Source organism: Sciurus vulgaris, assembly GCF_902686455.1.
Source record: "Sciurus vulgaris genome assembly, chromosome: 5".
NCBI lineage: Eukaryota > Metazoa > Chordata > Mammalia > Rodentia > Sciuridae > Sciurus > Sciurus vulgaris.
This window is the reverse complement of record NC_136465.1, coordinates 176,117,084-176,133,460: the sequence shown is the minus strand read 5'-3', so window position 1 is coordinate 176,133,460 and position 16,377 is coordinate 176,117,084. Positions and strand designations below refer to the sequence as shown.

Sequence of the window (16,377 nt, the reverse complement as noted above, 5' to 3'; positions counted from 1 at the left end):
CAGCTGTCGTGACGGGTCGTGGCCATGAGCGGAGAAAGCACGGGGCCCTGGTGGGAAGGCAGGGGCAGGGAGCGCGTTCAGAATCACGTTTAATAGGAATCATTTTCTGATGCTGAAGGAGACAGTTCACCATGGAAATTTGGAAAACATAAGCCAACGCATAAAACACCATCCAGAATACGTGCTCCCTGAAACCGCCAGGAACACCCAGCGTCTGCCCTGCCGTTGACTTTCTGTGGATAGGCACGTACACACCCCCACGGATTTCTTTTTTAAGCAAAATTGGGCTCACTCTGCCCCCAGTTTTGCCTCTGTGCACCAAATCAAGACTTGCTCCCTGACGTCAATTATGCTACCGTGGTGGCTCCGGAGGACATAGTCCCCCAGCACTAAGGGGCAGGGCAGGCCTGGCGGAGGGAAGAACCCAGGGGCGTTTTCCTGTGCTGGTGAGACTCTTCCAGGCAGGACCGGCAGCAGGTAAGGCACGGGTGGAGGCCGCTCCTCCAGTGTGATCACACCTCCTCGCTTCCTTCATGCACATTTTTAAGAAATGATACAACATATGCTCATTGTAAGGAAGCTGAAAAAAGCCTTTTGCCAAGTGGAAAAGGGAGACTTTGAAGTATGTAAAACATACAGAAAAATACAGCTAGCATGACGGGCCACCACCCAGACTGCACCAGTCGTGACATTTAGCCATATTTTCTTTGAATATTAAGAAAAATAGTTGATATAATTGAAAGGAAGTTGGGAATTTTTCAAAAGAAGAAGGGAAGTAAGTCCCACGTGATCCCATCAGCTCTAACAGATTTCCTTCCGAATAAGGATCACAAACTAGTGTAGGCACCCTCCATGTGGCAGTGGGTGGTTATCGTCAAACACTCCTGGGCTGGGTGGTGTCTGCTAAGGACCCAGCCAGTCCTGTAGGGAAACTTGGGAACGAAAGCAGCTCCATGGGCCCCTGGGGGGACGGCTGCCTTGCCCCTGCTGCACTGATGGCTTCCTGTGTGGCTTGGTGGGATCATGCTGCTCTCTTGCTTCCAGGATTGCACAGGATGGCCCAGGCCCAGCCCCCTGTCCAAACTCGGGCCACCCTGGGCTCCATCCAGCTATCAGCAGGCATGAGCCAGCCTGCGGTGGCCCTGCAACGGACTTCATGGGGCCGTCCCCCAATGAATGGAGCCACTCAACCCTTACGGTAGGTCTCCCCAGGGGCTGGGTGGCCCCTGCACCCAAGTAGCTGACTGGCTTCCGTCAGACCAAAGCCACTGCCTCTGGTCCCACAAACTACCACTGCGCAGAGGCCAGGTCCTGAGGTCACAGGCACAGGTCACCAAACAGCCGCTCAGGGGGCTGCCCGAAGGGGAGAAGGCTCAGCACTGGGGAGAGCCTCCTAGATGCCCCCTCAGGAGTCTTGGAAACTCCTTCCCTGGGAAGGCACAGAAGGCGGAGCGACCCTCGCACCCCATACCACGCTGCCCAGGCCGGAGGTGAGGCTGGTGGTGAGGGCGGAGCACCAGGCACGGCAGGCGGCCCCTCCTGGCCCATCCATGGCTGACGGCCAGGCCATCTACAAGCCAGCAGAGTTGCATCCTGCAGGGTGCGGGGGTGCAGGCTGGCTGCTCGCTGGCCTTCGGAATCTGAAATGAGGGAGGGAGGCTGACTTGGCTGCCCTTCCTGCTCCAGCAGGATGCCTGAGGCTGCCGCCAACACCTGCACAGTGCAGTGACCCGGCCCGAGCACAGCTTCCTCCACCTCAGTGCAGGCTGAGGTCACCGTCCTGCTCCTCCAAGCTGCCTGGGCACCTCCTGCCACACACCCATCGCCCCCAGCCCCGCGCGGTTCTGCCGGTGTCCTCCAAGCTGCCTGGTGCTGGTGCTGGCACCACCCCTGCCCTTTGGTCTTGCTCCCTGTGTCCTGGAGCAGTGGGCAGCCTGTCAGTCACACCATCTGCTGCACCCGGGCCCTCCTGGGCCTTGCCCAGCTGTGGCCACAGCCCTATCTCTGGGAACCCTGCTGCCAGCCAGGCCCATAGGCTGTCCTCACAGCCCACAGTCAACTTCCCAGGACAATCAGACCCTCCCCCTAAGGGTCCTGCTTTTCAGTCCTGCCTCGTCTGCCAGCAACAACCACTATGACCCCAGAGACCCCCACGTCCTGAGTGCCCCCCACGGCCAAGCACTATGCCACGCGCTCAGCCCCATGGAGAGCAGAGAGGGCTCAGGAAATGGCCCCCTGAACTGAGGAGGAGCTGAGACCCGTGATTTTCTAGATGAGACCCAACCCTTGGAGCAAGGCCTCTCTGGCCCTGGATCAGAGCTTGCAGGATCCAGGAAAGGCCTGCTGGCTCCACCCCAGAGGCTGGCTGGGGACAGGGACTCTCATTAAGAGGATCTGCACCTAGAGAGGCTCTGCCACCCTGCCCCACCCTAGGCCCACTGCCTTCTCTGCCTGCTGCACGCCTCCCTGCCAGAGGACCCAGAGCTCCCTGGTGCCGCCCACTGCCCCAACCTCCTCCCTGTCCCCTCGCCCAGGTGCCCTCCCCTGCTTTATCATCAGGCTCTCACCCCACCATCAACACAGGACTCCAAAGGACACCCAGTGGAAAGGCTGAGCGGGCGGCCTGAGGCACAGGGACTGCGCATGACTGACAGGACCCCACGCCCAGGGCAAGCTCCTTGCCACCAGTCTGGCGTGAATAGGCGTTTCCAGAATGGCCTCGGGCCCCACACCCTCAGCCGAACCACTTACCTGGAGGTGGGGAGCAGACGCGTTGTCATGCAGGCACAAACCTGGGAGGTGGCCCCCTGCAGCCACTGGATGTCATTTGGGATGTCAGGAAGCCAGATCACCAGTCTGTAAGAACGAAGCCAAGACCACCATGCACACAGGAGTGCACACGCGCGTGCACACCACAGAAATGCTCAGCATGCCAGGCAGGGCCGAGGCAAAGAGCGAACCTAAGCAGTTTCTCCCGCGGTGGCCCCTCGGTCCCGGCAGGCTGTGGCATTACCTCTGACCCAGGCTGACAGGTTCCAAAGGCAGGCCTACCTAAACCTAAAGCAGAGCGAGGCCACTTTGGGCTGTGGAGAGCTCAGGGGACACCGTGGAGATGAAAAGGAAAAGCCCCGGCTGTCCAGGGTCCACTGGGCTCCACGGGCCGCAGTAGCAAGGGTGTCATGGGGGGGCTGGTCAGCCGCCATAGACACAAAGAGGGCCCCCACCTCACGGGCTGGGATAGACCCCCCCAACAGAGACCACAACCAGGGCAAGGCCGAGTGGCCAGAGGAAGTCGATTCTGGGGGGCAGTGACAGAATCTGGGGGTTTACCCAGGGATTCTGGGTACTTAAAGGAGGGGCTGGAGGACCTGCTGGATGAACTTGCCAAGAAGAAAGTGAACAGGGAAGTGAGAGCCTTCCACCCGGCGAAATGGGAAGGAAGGAGGGAGGGAGGGAGGAGGAAGACGGGAGGCCCCTGGCCTATCTGTCCCTGCCTGAGCTCTGCTGGGGGCAGGCCACTGCCTCACAGGAAGGAGACCTGGATGGGAGCCCACAGAGCCCCCCACAGTACCTGAACCCCAGCCGTGCAGACATGGGCGTCCACACTGGAATGAGGCTACCAGGCGATGCTGGAACAGAGTGTGAAGGAGGAGGAGGAAGACAAACAGACTGGTCCAAGGAGAAACGGAGAAGGGACGATTCAGAGGACAGCAAACATCCCAAGAGACGACTACACCCGTAAACCAAGAACAGAGGTGTTCTACAAACTACAGTCATCTCTAGCAAACGGCCCAGATTCGTACTGAAATAACAAATTTGGTTGGTATTTATTTATGTCATTTGATGTTTCGTAGCTAGATAGAGTAACCTGTTGTCAATAAGTTATATACAGTTTTGTGTTACTCTTCACACTGAAATTGGAATTTAAATGTATTTTTGGAAAGTAATAAGGACAGCCTGATCTGTTTAAGGGTGACATTGTGAAACATGGAAGCATTTACCACCTTTTCTACAAAAAATAGTTAAAAGCTCTCTTAGCCTTTGATTCAAGTTTTAGATGAAATGTTGTATTGTTTTGTCAAGAGCCCCGCCTTACCTGGGATAAGACTCTGCCTCCCACCTTACTCCATGTTAAAATGGCTCCCAAATAGATTAGACTTCAGCTCATCTAGAGTGTGTTCAAAAGATCAAATTTTATTGTAAAGATTACTGTGATCACAAAATCAACAAAGGATATGACATATAACTAAATAAAGCTTTAAGAGTATTTTAAAAACAAGAATAAAATGTTAAGAAAAAAGAACAAGCACAGAAGTGAGCTCTTAGAAACTAAATTATATTTGTTGAATTAAAAACTACAGAGTAGGACTGGAAGATAAAATTTGAGGAAATTTCAGATCAGAGACAAAAAGACAAAGAGAGATGAAAAATATGGAAAAGATACAGAGTCAGTAAGACAGGAATCCAACCCAGGAAGTCAAATGACTTACTAATAAGAACCCTGGAAAGAGGGAAAGAAGAAAATAGAGGAGAAAGAATTGCAGAAGTAGCCATGGACCACTTCCCAGAGCTGTAGGGCAGACAGGTGACTTTGAGAGTGAGACAGTGAGTGTCCAGACGAAGACAGACAGCAGACATGGCCTCGTGACATTTCAGACCAGGAGCGCCAGAAAGACGACCCAAGCTGAGCCAGGCAGCACACTGTAACACTAGCAACTCAGGAGGCTGAGGCAGGAGGGTCCTAAGTTCAAGGCCAACCTAGGCAACATAGCAAGACCCTGTCTCAAAATATTAAATAGAAAGGACTGGGATGTCTTTTGTCTACTTTTACTTTTCTGCAGGGCTTCTCACACGCTAAGGAAGTGCTCCACCACTGAGCTACATCCACAGCTCTGTTAATTTTTTCTCTCATTATTACAGATTGAACAAACCCAATCTGAAAATACAAAATATGAATTTTTTTTTTTTTTTTTTTTTTTTTTTTTTTTTTTTTGCAGTACTGGGGATTGAACCCAGGGGCACACTACCACTGAGCTACATCCCCAGCCCTTCTTATTCTTATTTTGAGGCAGGGCCTCCCTAAGTTGCCCAGGCAACTTGAGATCCTCCTGCCTTAGCCTCCCAGGAGCTGGGATTATAGGTGAGCACCACTGAGCCCAGCTGAATCTAAAACTCACTGATGCTCAAAGAGTTCCGGATTTACTCTTGTAGTAGTTTGGGACGCTACTTTGTGATCAGCACCTCACACTGAGGCCCTCATTGAGTCTTCTGACCACCCTCTGCTCTAGGTGATCTCTGACTTCCCTGTCTTCTAGATGGGAAGCTGTAGCACAGAGCAGTAAATTCAGTTGTCCAGGGTCCACAGCTGTGCTAGAAATGCCAGCCGGGATTTGAACCCAGTGTGATCACAGAGCCAAGCTGCTGCCGGCTGGATCCTGTTGCAGAGGGCGCCCGTCAGTAAGCTCCAGGAACAGCTCCTCTGCTCTCCTAACTGCTGCTCTCCATCAGCTAACAAACTGACTCGGAGAGAAGATGTGAGCCCTGCTTTCCACTATCTTCCCGTGATTTAAAGGGAAGAGCGGGACAGGGGTACAGTCGGGGATACGGCACTTGCCTAGCATGTGTCAGGCTTGATTCTTTTGAGCAGCACTAAATAAATAAATAAATAAATAGGCGCAAGGGACAGACAGGACATTATGCCCAGCCAGCTTCTACCAGCCAGCTCTGGGACCTCAGTTATACCCAACATCGCCAGGCCTCAGTTTCCCCGTGAGGGTCACGAGTTGCTGAACCAGATGCTACTAGAGGCCCTGGCCAGCTGCAGGAGTCTCCTGGGGTTTCTGAGTTTGCACTGCCTTGCAGCTGGGGCCCCAGGGACAGCAAGACATCTCTCGGGACACTACACGCGGACTGTGAGCCGTCCCCTGCAGCACCAGGAGCCAGGCCCGGTCAGGGGCCTTCCTCTGTCCCCTCATTCAGCCTTCACCCCAGCCCCTCGAGGGAGACAGGAGGCAGGCAGGAAGCTCACCTCTGCACAAGGGCGATGGCGGACTCCACGGGCAGCGTGCAGGGCAGCATGACGTAGGACATCACCCTCACGGGCAAGAGGCTACAGAACTTGCTCAGGTAGCCACTCCTGTCTTTCATGGCTTCGGTCAGTGCTGAGAAAGAGCACAGAGATGCGTCTTCACGGAGTGAAGAGGCGGCCACTTCACCCAGGCGGACCTCGAGTCTGCGGTGCACTCTGCCTGGGGCCCAGGAGCACCAGGACGGGCGAGGGCGGCTTTGTCAGGCTGCCCTTTGCAGCCACAGCCGGGCCCAGAACGTGGGGGGAGAGCAGCCCTTGAGCTGGCGAGCAGGCTTCCTGGGGCGGGTAACCTACCGAGTGGACTGACAGGGAGGTGTGGGGTCCCCCGCAGCCAGGGCAGCTGCCTCTCCCGGCCCCTAGAGCATCAGTGCCTTGGAGCCCAGGGACTGCACCTGCTCAGCCTCTGGATGTCCCCAAACGCCGACTCAGAAGCTGGCCTGTGGGCCCCGCCCTCCGACCTACCTGTTCAGGCTGCCCGTAAGCCGGCGGCTCCCAAAACAACCTTTCTCTCTCAGTTCCGAGGCTGGGAGGCCATGCTCAGGGCGCCAGCTGACGTCCTGGTGTCGGGGAGTCTGGCAAGGGCCTCCTGCTCAGGCGGCACCTCTGCGTCCTCCCACAGGGAAGGGACGAGGCTGACCCTCAGACCTCCCTTTCAGAGGCACTCACCCCACTCACGAGGGTTTCAACCTATGACTCTGAGGGGACAAAGCCCTCGGACCCCAGCACTGTCCTTCAGCACCGATGACATTATGACACATGGCAGTGCTCGGCTGGGGTTCCAACTTGAGGGAAACCAGGAGACCTGGAGAAAGGGGCCTGGGACGGCGGACAGGGAGAGGCGGGGCCTCAAAGGTGTTCTGAAGGACTGTGCCCAGTCCCAGGGCCCTGGCCCCGGCGTCCTGGGACAGCAGCACAGCTGGGGCTGGGTCGGGGAAAGTCGGGAAGGGAGCCTGGGCTCCGCCGGGGTCTGTCTTCCTGCTGGTCGTGACCCGTGGGAGGAAGGGAGGCTCTGTGCAGAGGTGGGAGCTGGTGTTGCCCGCCGGCCTGTCCCCATCGCGCTGACCCACGGCCCCGTGGAGACAAGGATCACTCCTGCTCTCTCACATTTGCGTTCCTGCCGCCCCTGGCGGGACCGCACCTGTGGCCAGCCTGGGCGACACGGTGTCCAGGACGTGGTCGTCCCAGGGCAGGATGCTGAGGTGCAGGCGCTCCAGCAGCTCCTCCCCGTCCACCGGCCCCGGGGTTGGGGGCAACTCCAGCCTCCGCTCCTCCCAGCAGGGCGCGCTGGCCTCCGGCTGCCCCTCTTCTGAGGACGGGCTCAGGCTGGGCTGGGGCAGGTTACAGATGCCTGGCAGGAAGAGGAAGACGCTGAGAGGAGGGCGCGGCAGGGGCACAGCGTGGAACGGCAGCAGGTCGGCAGGCCCGCAGGCCAGGGTCGGCTGGGTGCCCGAGGCCGGCACGCGCGGGCTTCCGAGTGGACGGTGACCAGCTCCTGCCGCAGTGGCTCACCAGCCCCCTCCTGACACCCAGATTCCCAGGGTCACATGACAAGGATGAGGATTCATCTCTAATCCCGAGCCCACGGGTGGAGCCTGCGCGGTCAGGCCCCAGGGCAGCCCCACCTACAGGCACTGGTCTTCCTGCCAAGGAATCAAAAGCAGAGGAGGCAAGAGATTTGCCCAAAGTCACACAGCTAACGCATGGCAGAGCCAGGCTGGCAGGAGGGACGACGCGCTGCCATCACGTGGTCTTCAGAGGAGCGGTAGGCAAGGACTCCAGCGAGCGGCCTCTGCTCGTAGAGGACTCTGGTGCTGGGCTGGGCAGGACACAGCTCGAGGGCTCAGGTGCACTTGCCAAGGAGCATGCACAGGGACGCCTCCACCATGCACGCACCCCACCCTGAGGTCTATGCCAAGGAATTCGTCCAGGACCCGCTCCAGCCTTCCAGCCAAACCCGGCCCTTCCAAGGGCCCGGCCATCAGCAGAGCCCCATCTCCCCTGCCCCGAGGTGGAGCCGAGCCAGGACTTCACCCTTGATCTCTTGGTCACGTCCAGGTCCTTCTCCCTCCCCCTGCCCCCGGCAGCCCTGGCCTCTCAGGCTCCAGGCCTCCACGGCGTCATCTCTGAGACTCCCAGCCACGGGTCCCAGTCTCAGTGAGGGGCACATCCTCTGGCAGCCCACCTTGCCCTGGTCCTGCAGGTCCCTCCTGTGTGACCCTGGGGCCAGGTCTCCCTCCCCACAGCACACGGTTATCCGCTCCCCTCTCCCTGAGCCCGGCAGGCCACCTCTGCTGACTGCAGTGTCCCTAGCATGTAGCCCAGCACTGGCTTTCTGAGCAGATAAATACAGCTCTGTCCTTATATTGTCTCCTCGGTCTCAGCTGAAGAATAACCCGAGGTCAAACCTTGCCCAACTCTTAGTATTGAAGACAAATGGTTCTGAACCACCTAACATCAGTTCCCCTAATATGGCCACAAGTAGCTTAACAACCAGACACGTTCTGGGCAGCCGACGCCAGGCAGTTCTGTCACCGTGTGAACATCCTTTGGGGCACTCCCACAGGCTGAGTTGGCCACGACGCCAGCCGGCCATCCACCTAACAGGACCACCAACGTTTCGCAGTTGGGGACTGTATGTCTGCAGCCCCACCCCCTGCCAGGCAGCTGGGACAACTTAGGTGGGGCACTTGCCTGTGAAGGAGAGCCAGAGAGCCAACTAGTCCAGTGGACGTGACCCACACCTGGCTAAGGACCAGTTCTGCTTGCTTCATCTGCAGCCTGTCCCAGAAACCCTGTGTGACCTCAGCCCCTGATCAGCAAGGGCCCATGAGCGGCCAAGCAGAAAGAATGAGGCACCTTCAGAGCCAGGACTGGAGGGCAGCGCCCTGGGGTGGGGTAGCGCCCTGGAGTCAGAACCTTCCGGACCCTGTGGGGGGGCAGCACCCTGGAGTCGGGAGCTCCTGGCTCATGGAGGGGACCCCCCGAGTCAGGTGCTCCAGGTACGACCCAGCTCCACCCCAGGGGGGGCTGTGCTCATGGCACACTCCTCTCGGAGCCTCAGTGTCCCCATCTGTGAAATGGGGCATCGCCCACCCATCTCAGGGTGAGGAGGGGGTTGAGTGAGACAGGCAGGCGTCAAGCACCCCGCCCAGATGCCCCCAGAAATCTGTGGACAGCACACACCTGACCCCGGCCCAGACATACCGCTCTCTTCCAAGAACCTGCAGGCATCCAAATACCCCCGAAGGCATATCTCGCTCAGCGCCTGCAAGGAAGCCAGCAGCAGTGAGGGCGGCCCTGAGCACCTCACTCGAACGGGGTCTCAAGGCCCCCGGCCCCGGAGCCCTCCAGGCTGCGGTGCGTGGCATGTGCCAGAGGCCACTTCCTGCAAGGACACTTCACTGGCAGGTGCTGTCTCTCTGGGCTCCATCGGTTATGGGATGAGCCTCCACCAACAAACCCCAGGGCCCGTCCCAGCTGTCCCTGGGACAGCAGGAAATGGAAGTCCAGCAGGCCACACAGCCCCTCCCTGCAGAGGGCGGGAGGCACTGAGGCCCCTCCTCTCTGGGGACACTGTCATTGGTGCCCACACCCTACCCGCTTCCTCACTGTGTGAACGTGGCAAGGAGTTCTAAGACAGCCACCAGGAGGGGGCATACCCCCACCCAGGGACCCTGGCTGGTGGCTGTAAGTCAGACTCAGGTTGGTAAAAACTCCTGGGCCGCGTGGAGCTCGGTGGTGGACCACTGCCCAGCATGTGCAGGGCCCCGGGTTCCACCCCAGCACTGCAGAAAGAAGAAAAAAGCCTAATGCCCGAGCCACCCCCCACACACACACTACTTGGAGCATCTCGGGGCTGTTCGTGGGGCCCTGGGGATGCCACTGTCAGGGTGGTCATTGCCAAGCTCCTGGGACGAGAAGCTTGTCCTAGAGCGGTTCTCGTTTGCTTGAGAGAACATGGTGCCTCCTGCACAGGGAGGGCGGCAGCCCGGAGCGCCACCCACCTTGGTGTCCGGGGGGAAGAGAGCTCTGGACAGAAGGTAGACGTTCTCCAGGCAGAGGCGGAAGCTGAGGTTGGTAACGTTCACGTGAAGGAAGTTCGTGGACTTGATTTTAGGGCAGATGTCACACTCTCCATAGAAGGGGGACACTGTGATGGTGGTCTTGGCATCCGCGAGGGGTATGTTGTCACTCGCTCCACCATCCACATAACGCTTCGAAGGAAGGAGGAAAAAGGATTGAAATGGTCTGCAGCTTCCGGCTACCATTTAATGTTTTCAGAACCGTGAGCAGAGAATTCCTGGAAGCCACAGCAGGTTGGTAGAGCAGAAAGACAGGCTTTGAAAGCCCTCTTTCTACAGTGCTTACTGGGCACCTCTGTGGTCTTTATAGAAAGGCCAGGCTCTATGCTGGCTCTCAGGGTTGCTGTATACTGTTGTGCAGGTTGTGTACTGCACAATGGTACCTGGCAATGAGGCAGATGAAGACTGGAGTCCAGCCCATGTGTTGGCCAGGTCCCAAGGCCAAGGGGGTTCCCATAGGCGTTTCCATAGAACATGCACAGAGGGGTCACATAAACTGGAGATGCTCTGTGCACTGGGGACAGAGTATGACATAACCCTTATTGCCCATAGCTAAGCTGGGAAGGGAGGTTTTCCAACAGTTTGAACAGTCTGCACCGTCTGGAACAGTCTGGAATGATCCCATCACAATCACCACAGCACAGCCAGCAGAGCCCACAGAGGGAGGACTTCCCAGCAGCCCTTCCAAACAGAGGTGCCTTGGAGCAGAGCTCAACCTAAAACAGGTTAAGCAAAAGGATCGGCAGCAGGTTCAGCCACACCTGGGCCAGCAAGAGATCGTCTCCTTGAGCCCGACACTGATCAGATGTGTGCCTGGGACGATGTCAAAAGTGCAGTCATGCCTGTCCATCATGCCTGCCCTCCCTCCCTTCCTTCCTTTCCAGCAATGGGGATGGAACCCAGGGCCTCGGGCATGCTCAGCAAGCAGGGGACCACTGAGCTGCCCTGCACCCGACGCAGTCGCAGAATTGCTATGGCAGATGGAGCCGGGCATGGAAGCCTCAGGGCAAGAAGGGGCGTGGAGTCTAATACGTGAGCCCCTGGCCAAGGCTGAGGAGGGGCGGCCATTTCTCCTCTGCACCTTAACAAGGTCAGTGGGAATCCACCTGTGCTGCTCACGTTCAGATCAGGTAGACCAGCAGCGAGCCTTACACCCAGCAAGGGCATTAATTACACATAAGGGAGTTGGGCCACCCAGCTGCCTGGAAGCAGGTACAGCTAAGGACTGAGCGGCACTGGGATCTGCACTTGGACATGGTCCTGGGGCGCCTGGACCTCGCACCTTGTAGGTGGGAGCAGCGTAAGCACAGGCTGCCAGACCGCAGCCTCTCTGCTGCCCACACGCACTTACCACACCTCTGAAGGCAGGAGGGATCAAGCCGCAGTAGAAGGGGATGAAGCAGGAACACAGCAGGGCCTGCGGAGACAGATGAGGGGCAGTGAGCCCGGCCTCCAGGCTTCACGCCAGCGCGGTGGCATGTTCTCTGCACATAGTAGGTGCTTTAATACACAGGCGATGAACTAGCCAGCACCTGCACTGGGGCCTACTGACAGCAGAAGCTCCTGAACCACACTGCACACTTCACCCGCACGTGCTTGGTCTCCAGGACGGCAGTCCTGGGTCATCGCTGCTGGGACAGAGGGGTGGACTCAGTGGCTGCAACATGCTTCTCAAGTGCTGATGCACATGAGAATCCCCAGGGAGCTGGTGGAGCCTCAGGTTCTGTGCCCCCAGGTAGTTCCACAGCAGGTCGCAGGTGGGGACTGAGACTCTGTAGTTCGACAAGCTCCCAGGAGACCCTGGTGCTAAAGCCGGAGATGAATGCCACTCTGGTTCATGGGGTGAGGGAGGGGGCAGGTGGATATGTGTAGGAACTGACAGGTGCTGGCTGTTTAGAAAAAGCTTCCAGAAGCAAGGTTAGGAAGCTGCCTGCCAGGCTGCTGGTTGTACATGCCAGGCTGTGCCCTAGTACGGCCCTATGTTACGTACGACGCAGTCATTCTATCAAGGAATTCTTCGGAGGACATCAGCAGCATTTCAATATCGCAAATTATTGTCTCTGTGCTAGACCCTGAGAACAGAGACCACCTGCTTTGCTCGAGAAGTCACCCTCTTTATAAAACACACACAGAGCCAGCAGAGCTGAGGGACAGAGGCTGGAGAGGTTCCCTGGGCAGAGTGGCCATGCGAGGCTAACAGACACTACAGACCACATCGCCCGGTGTGCACGGAATTGATGTCACTCTGTGCAGGGCCCACGACAGCCCTCAGTGTTGCTTTCTAAGGTGAAGACACCCTGCTAAGCTAAGCACTCACATCCACCACTTCATCCTTGGACTGGAAGTCAGACACCAGCACGTTCTTCCCATCCGACACCCTGGTGAGCGAGATGCTGATCCTGCCTGAGATGAGCTGGTGGACATTGTCCGGGAGGTGCTCCTGCAGATCATCTCGGAGGCACTTGCCCATGTTGAAGGATGGGTGCAGAACACCAAGGTTCCGACTCCTGGCCTTCCGGACGAGGTCCATGAGGATCTGCAGGGTCCGATCTGGGGACCAGAGACAAATGCACAGAAAAAGATCACCCTCCGGGAGACGGGTCCTGTTTGGCAAGACCAGAAACCAGACACATAGAAGCTGCAGACCTTTGCTCAGACCTGCACCATCTCATACAGGAGCCCCCTGTGGCCACTGAGCCCTTCAATGTGGCCAGTCCAAATGGAGACATAAAATATAAAAGGATTTCAAAGGCTTAGTAGGAAATACCTCATTAATAATGATCTATATTGACCAGATGTTAGAATGATAACATTTTGAGTAGCGTGGACTCAATGAAATTAATTTCACTGAGTCTTTGATTTTTGTCATCATGGCCACCAGGAACAGGAAATGACGCGTGGGGTTTATGGTGTATTTCTCCTGTATGGTGCTGCGTCAGCCACAGGAAAAGCCTCCTGTTTGCAGCAGCCCATGTGGTTGAGAGCTCCCTGCTGCAACACCCACAAAACCCCAGGCCAGAGCACAGCAGCACCCCAGGCTCAGCATGGGGCGCTCCACATTGGAGAGGGTAGGAGAAAGAATGCAGCCTCGGGCCAGAGTCGGAATCCCACTCCCAGCTCTTGCTAGCAGAGTGACCTCAGCAGGCACTTTTCCACCTGCCCAAATCTCAGACCACCTTCCTCATGTAGGACAAGATCCAGCCACCTTTTAGAGACAGAGATTAGGTAAAGTATGACCGGTAAGCTGTTCCACCCAGAAGGGACGGCTAATAATCAGTCTGAACCTTGAGTTTCTAATGCCAGAAACGCAGGACGGTGTCTGGATGCAGAGCACGTTCACACTCTGCCTGGTCCGGCCCCCTCTGTTCTGCATGTAGGACCATCTCTTCCAGCCTCAGACCAGGCCAGGCATAAATTCAGGGCTGTCCAAGGACAGGCAGGCTGTCCTGATCCAACCCTGACTTCAACTCAGCTCACAACTCACCCCCTCCCCCAGTCACGCGCTCTGAACTGGCCCATGGGGTTAACTTGCCCGCTGCTGGCAGTCTGTCCATCTCCTGCCGCCAAACCCAGCCTCCACTCAGATGCCCCAGGACCTGTGCCTGAGTTGCAGGCCCTGGGAAATGTTCCTTAGCAGCTGGCTTCTGTAGGACAGGAGATTAGAGCTGGAACCTGAGGCCCCAGGGAGTAGCTCCTGCCAAAACCTGAGATCCACTTTGCATGACTTGATGGCCTCTGAGCTTCCCTGTGTCCTGCCAGGCACAGCCCCAGGCTGCACTGTCCTCGGCCCAGTTAGGAACCCCCTCCGTAAAGGAGTTAGTGCCATTCAGCCTCCCTGGATCAGTGCATTTAAACCTTGTCCCAAGCCTGGCGTGGTAGCACACCCACGTAATTCCAACTATGCAGGAGTTTATAGCAAGAGAATCACCAGTTGGAGGCCAGTCAGCCTAGAAAATTTAGGGAGACCCTGTCCCCAAAGAAAAAACAAAAAGGGCCAGGATATAGCTCAGTGGTAGAGTATCCCTGGGTTTAATCCCCAGTGCCAGTGAACAAACAAACAAACAAACAAACTGTCCCAATTAAACATCTGTCCAAGCAGGGGCCCAGAGACCACCCCAGAATACAAGAACTGGCTTTGTCATTGCTAAAGCCCAGGGTGTGCAGATGATCATGTGGCCAGTCTAATCCTCCTAGAGGCCAAACTGTCTGCCCTTTGCTCCCCTCTTCCTCATAGGGGAGACAGCCAGCAGGCAGACAGCCAGGGCAGCCTCTGTCTAATCCCCAAATCCCAATCAGCACAGGGTCTGCCTCACTAATCCTACCCAATGGCAAAGCTTGTTTACAGCACCAGCTTCCCCACTGAGCCAAAGACACTCCCTAGAGTAAACTGTTGAAGAACCCAGATAAACTGTCCAGGGGCATTGTTGTCCTGGCATGCTTGGGTGTCATCAGTTCCATGCTGCCACTTGCCCCACACGCTGCCCACTGGCTCAGGTTTCACCCCAGCAGTTTGGGCTGGGGAGAAACCTTCCCACATCAACCACGTGGATAAATATTTCAGCAGGCCAAAATTCAAATGTCTGGGATTTCATTGCCAGGGACAGTGAGCTGGGGTGGGAGGGTTGGAAATGAGGAGGGGATGGGGGATGTCCAGGAATCCATTCCAACTCCCAGGAAGGGTCCCAAACACTGAAGAGGAGAGGAGAGTTAACAACTTTCCTAGTCCATGCTCCTTCCCCGTGGTGATTATGACTCCAAACCAGCTGGTCTGCCTCGGAGTCACCCAAAGGTTGCCCCTGAGAGCGGGCCAGAGACCCAAAGTGCGCAGTTCCTGGTGTCTTCAGTCCCTCCGATCCACGCCCACCTTGGGACATGAGTCCAAGCCTGGATACTAGTCACATTCAGGACCAACCAGCCTCTCAGCAACTCCGACCTCAGAGACCCTTCTCTCTCTTCCCTGCCGCTCCGGGATGCCCCGCTCTCAGCCCGGGGGCGGGAGCTCCCTTCAAGCCCCGGCGCCAGACAGGGTTTCAGGTTCCCAGTTCAGGGCCGACTCTGGGAACCTCCGCTCTGGCCCGAACCGCTCGGGGTTCCCAGGTCAGAAAAGCCCTCTTTCGGGTGCGCCCCATTCCCGGGTCCAGGGACAGCTCCCTAGCCTCCAGAGACACTGCGACACCCTAAGGACACTAAGAAGGAGGCAATCGGTCTGAGTAGGGGACCTACAAGATGCACCCGCAGAATCCACTGGCCAATCCGGGCTCCTCCGTGGAACCCGAGCCTAGCAGCCGCTCCCTCCCAGCGCGGAGTGCCGGCGGGGCCCCGGACGCACCCAGCGGGATCCCGGACAGGAAGACCACGCTGTGCAGAGCCCCGGCTGAGCAGCCGAAGAACATGCGCGCGTCGCGGAGGATATGCGGGGCGCGCTCGCTCAGGCAGCGGGTCGCCCCGATGTAGTAGAAGCCCAGGAAGCCGCAGCCCCCGAAGGACAGACTCCAGCCGCGCTCGGGGTCGTACATGGGCAGGGGGCGGCAGCGGGGCCAGAGTGCCGGGCAGGATGCGGGTGCCGGTCGGGCGGAGGCCGGGGCAGCTCCACTCGGCACCAGCTGGCGCTCCTAGCCTTGAGCGGGTGCAGCCCCCAGGCATTCCCTGAGTGACGTCACCCTCCGGTCCCGCCCTCTCGAACCATGCAAATGAGCCGGCGGCAGGCCCAATGGGCGGGCAGGACGCCTGCCCTCCCTCCTCCCCGGGGCGGAGCCGGGGCGTGCCCATCTCCCGAGTTTTCCCAAACTCTGGAGGACAGTGGGTGTTACCCGCAAACAGGGCTCTCTTTTCTGTTCCTTTTCGTTCAAGTCCGGGAGAAAGTCGCAGGTGGTGCCCACTGGGGTCCTTAACATCCCTATGACTCTTTCTCATTTGCCTTTATCGCACGGGAGAACCAGACTAAAGTAAGCACCACCATCTGAAAAGAATTTAGTATATTTGTTTCCTTGCAGGTTTTGTTTTGTTGGGTTGGTTCGTTTGTTTTGGTAGATTGTCTTGATTCATGACAAGTGGTTAGGAATTTTTCATTTATGACAATGACTAAGTTTCCATATCAAAGTGTCACTTATAAGTAAAAATAGTGGTCGACAGGTGCTGATGGGTGTGGGGGGTAGTGCAGGGTCGTGGGGGTTTGGAAAGCTGAAGCCTACATGTTTTCTGGTGCCC

The 16,377-nt window shown here is 57.3% G+C and overlaps 1 protein-coding gene across 2 annotated transcripts; it reads right to left on the bottom strand.

Moving 5' to 3' along the window:
- Window positions 1-72: 72 nt before the first annotated feature.
- Window positions 73-15,999, bottom strand: PNPLA3 (patatin like domain 3, 1-acylglycerol-3-phosphate O-acyltransferase). 2 transcript variants are annotated; one of them, XM_079140816.1, is made up of 9 exons: window positions 15,420-15,999; window positions 12,488-12,720; window positions 11,522-11,587; window positions 10,093-10,302; window positions 9,293-9,353; window positions 7,227-7,436; window positions 6,029-6,161; window positions 2,752-2,856; window positions 73-1,640 (listed from the first exon to the last, which is right to left on the bottom strand). In XM_079140816.1, exons 1-9 carry the CDS (start codon window positions 15,937-15,939, stop codon window positions 1,571-1,573), a joined length of 1,608 nt encoding a protein of 535 aa, XP_078996942.1. In that variant the 5' UTR covers window positions 15,940-15,999; the 3' UTR covers window positions 73-1,570. The 2 variants fall into 2 exon arrangements, with proteins under 2 accessions (XP_078996942.1, XP_078996943.1); XM_079140817.1 differs by having other exon boundaries at window positions 15,500-15,805.
- Window positions 16,000-16,377: the final 378 nt, after the last annotated feature.

Bases quoted from the DNA above. Each gene is read 5' to 3' on its own strand.
- PNPLA3 (XM_079140816.1), bottom strand. From the start codon at position 15,939: ATGGGCACGCCCCGGCTCCGCCCCGGGGAGGAGGGAGGGCAGGCGTCC. The intron at 10,303-11,521 runs GTAAGTGCGTGT...CTTCCTTCGAAG, and splicing joins CTCCTGCCTTCAGAGGTGTG to CGTTATGTGGATGGTGGAGC. The intron at 9,354-10,092 runs GTGGGTGGCGCT...GCTTCCTTGCAG, and splicing joins TCTTCCCCCCGGACACCAAG to GCGCTGAGCGAGATATGCCT.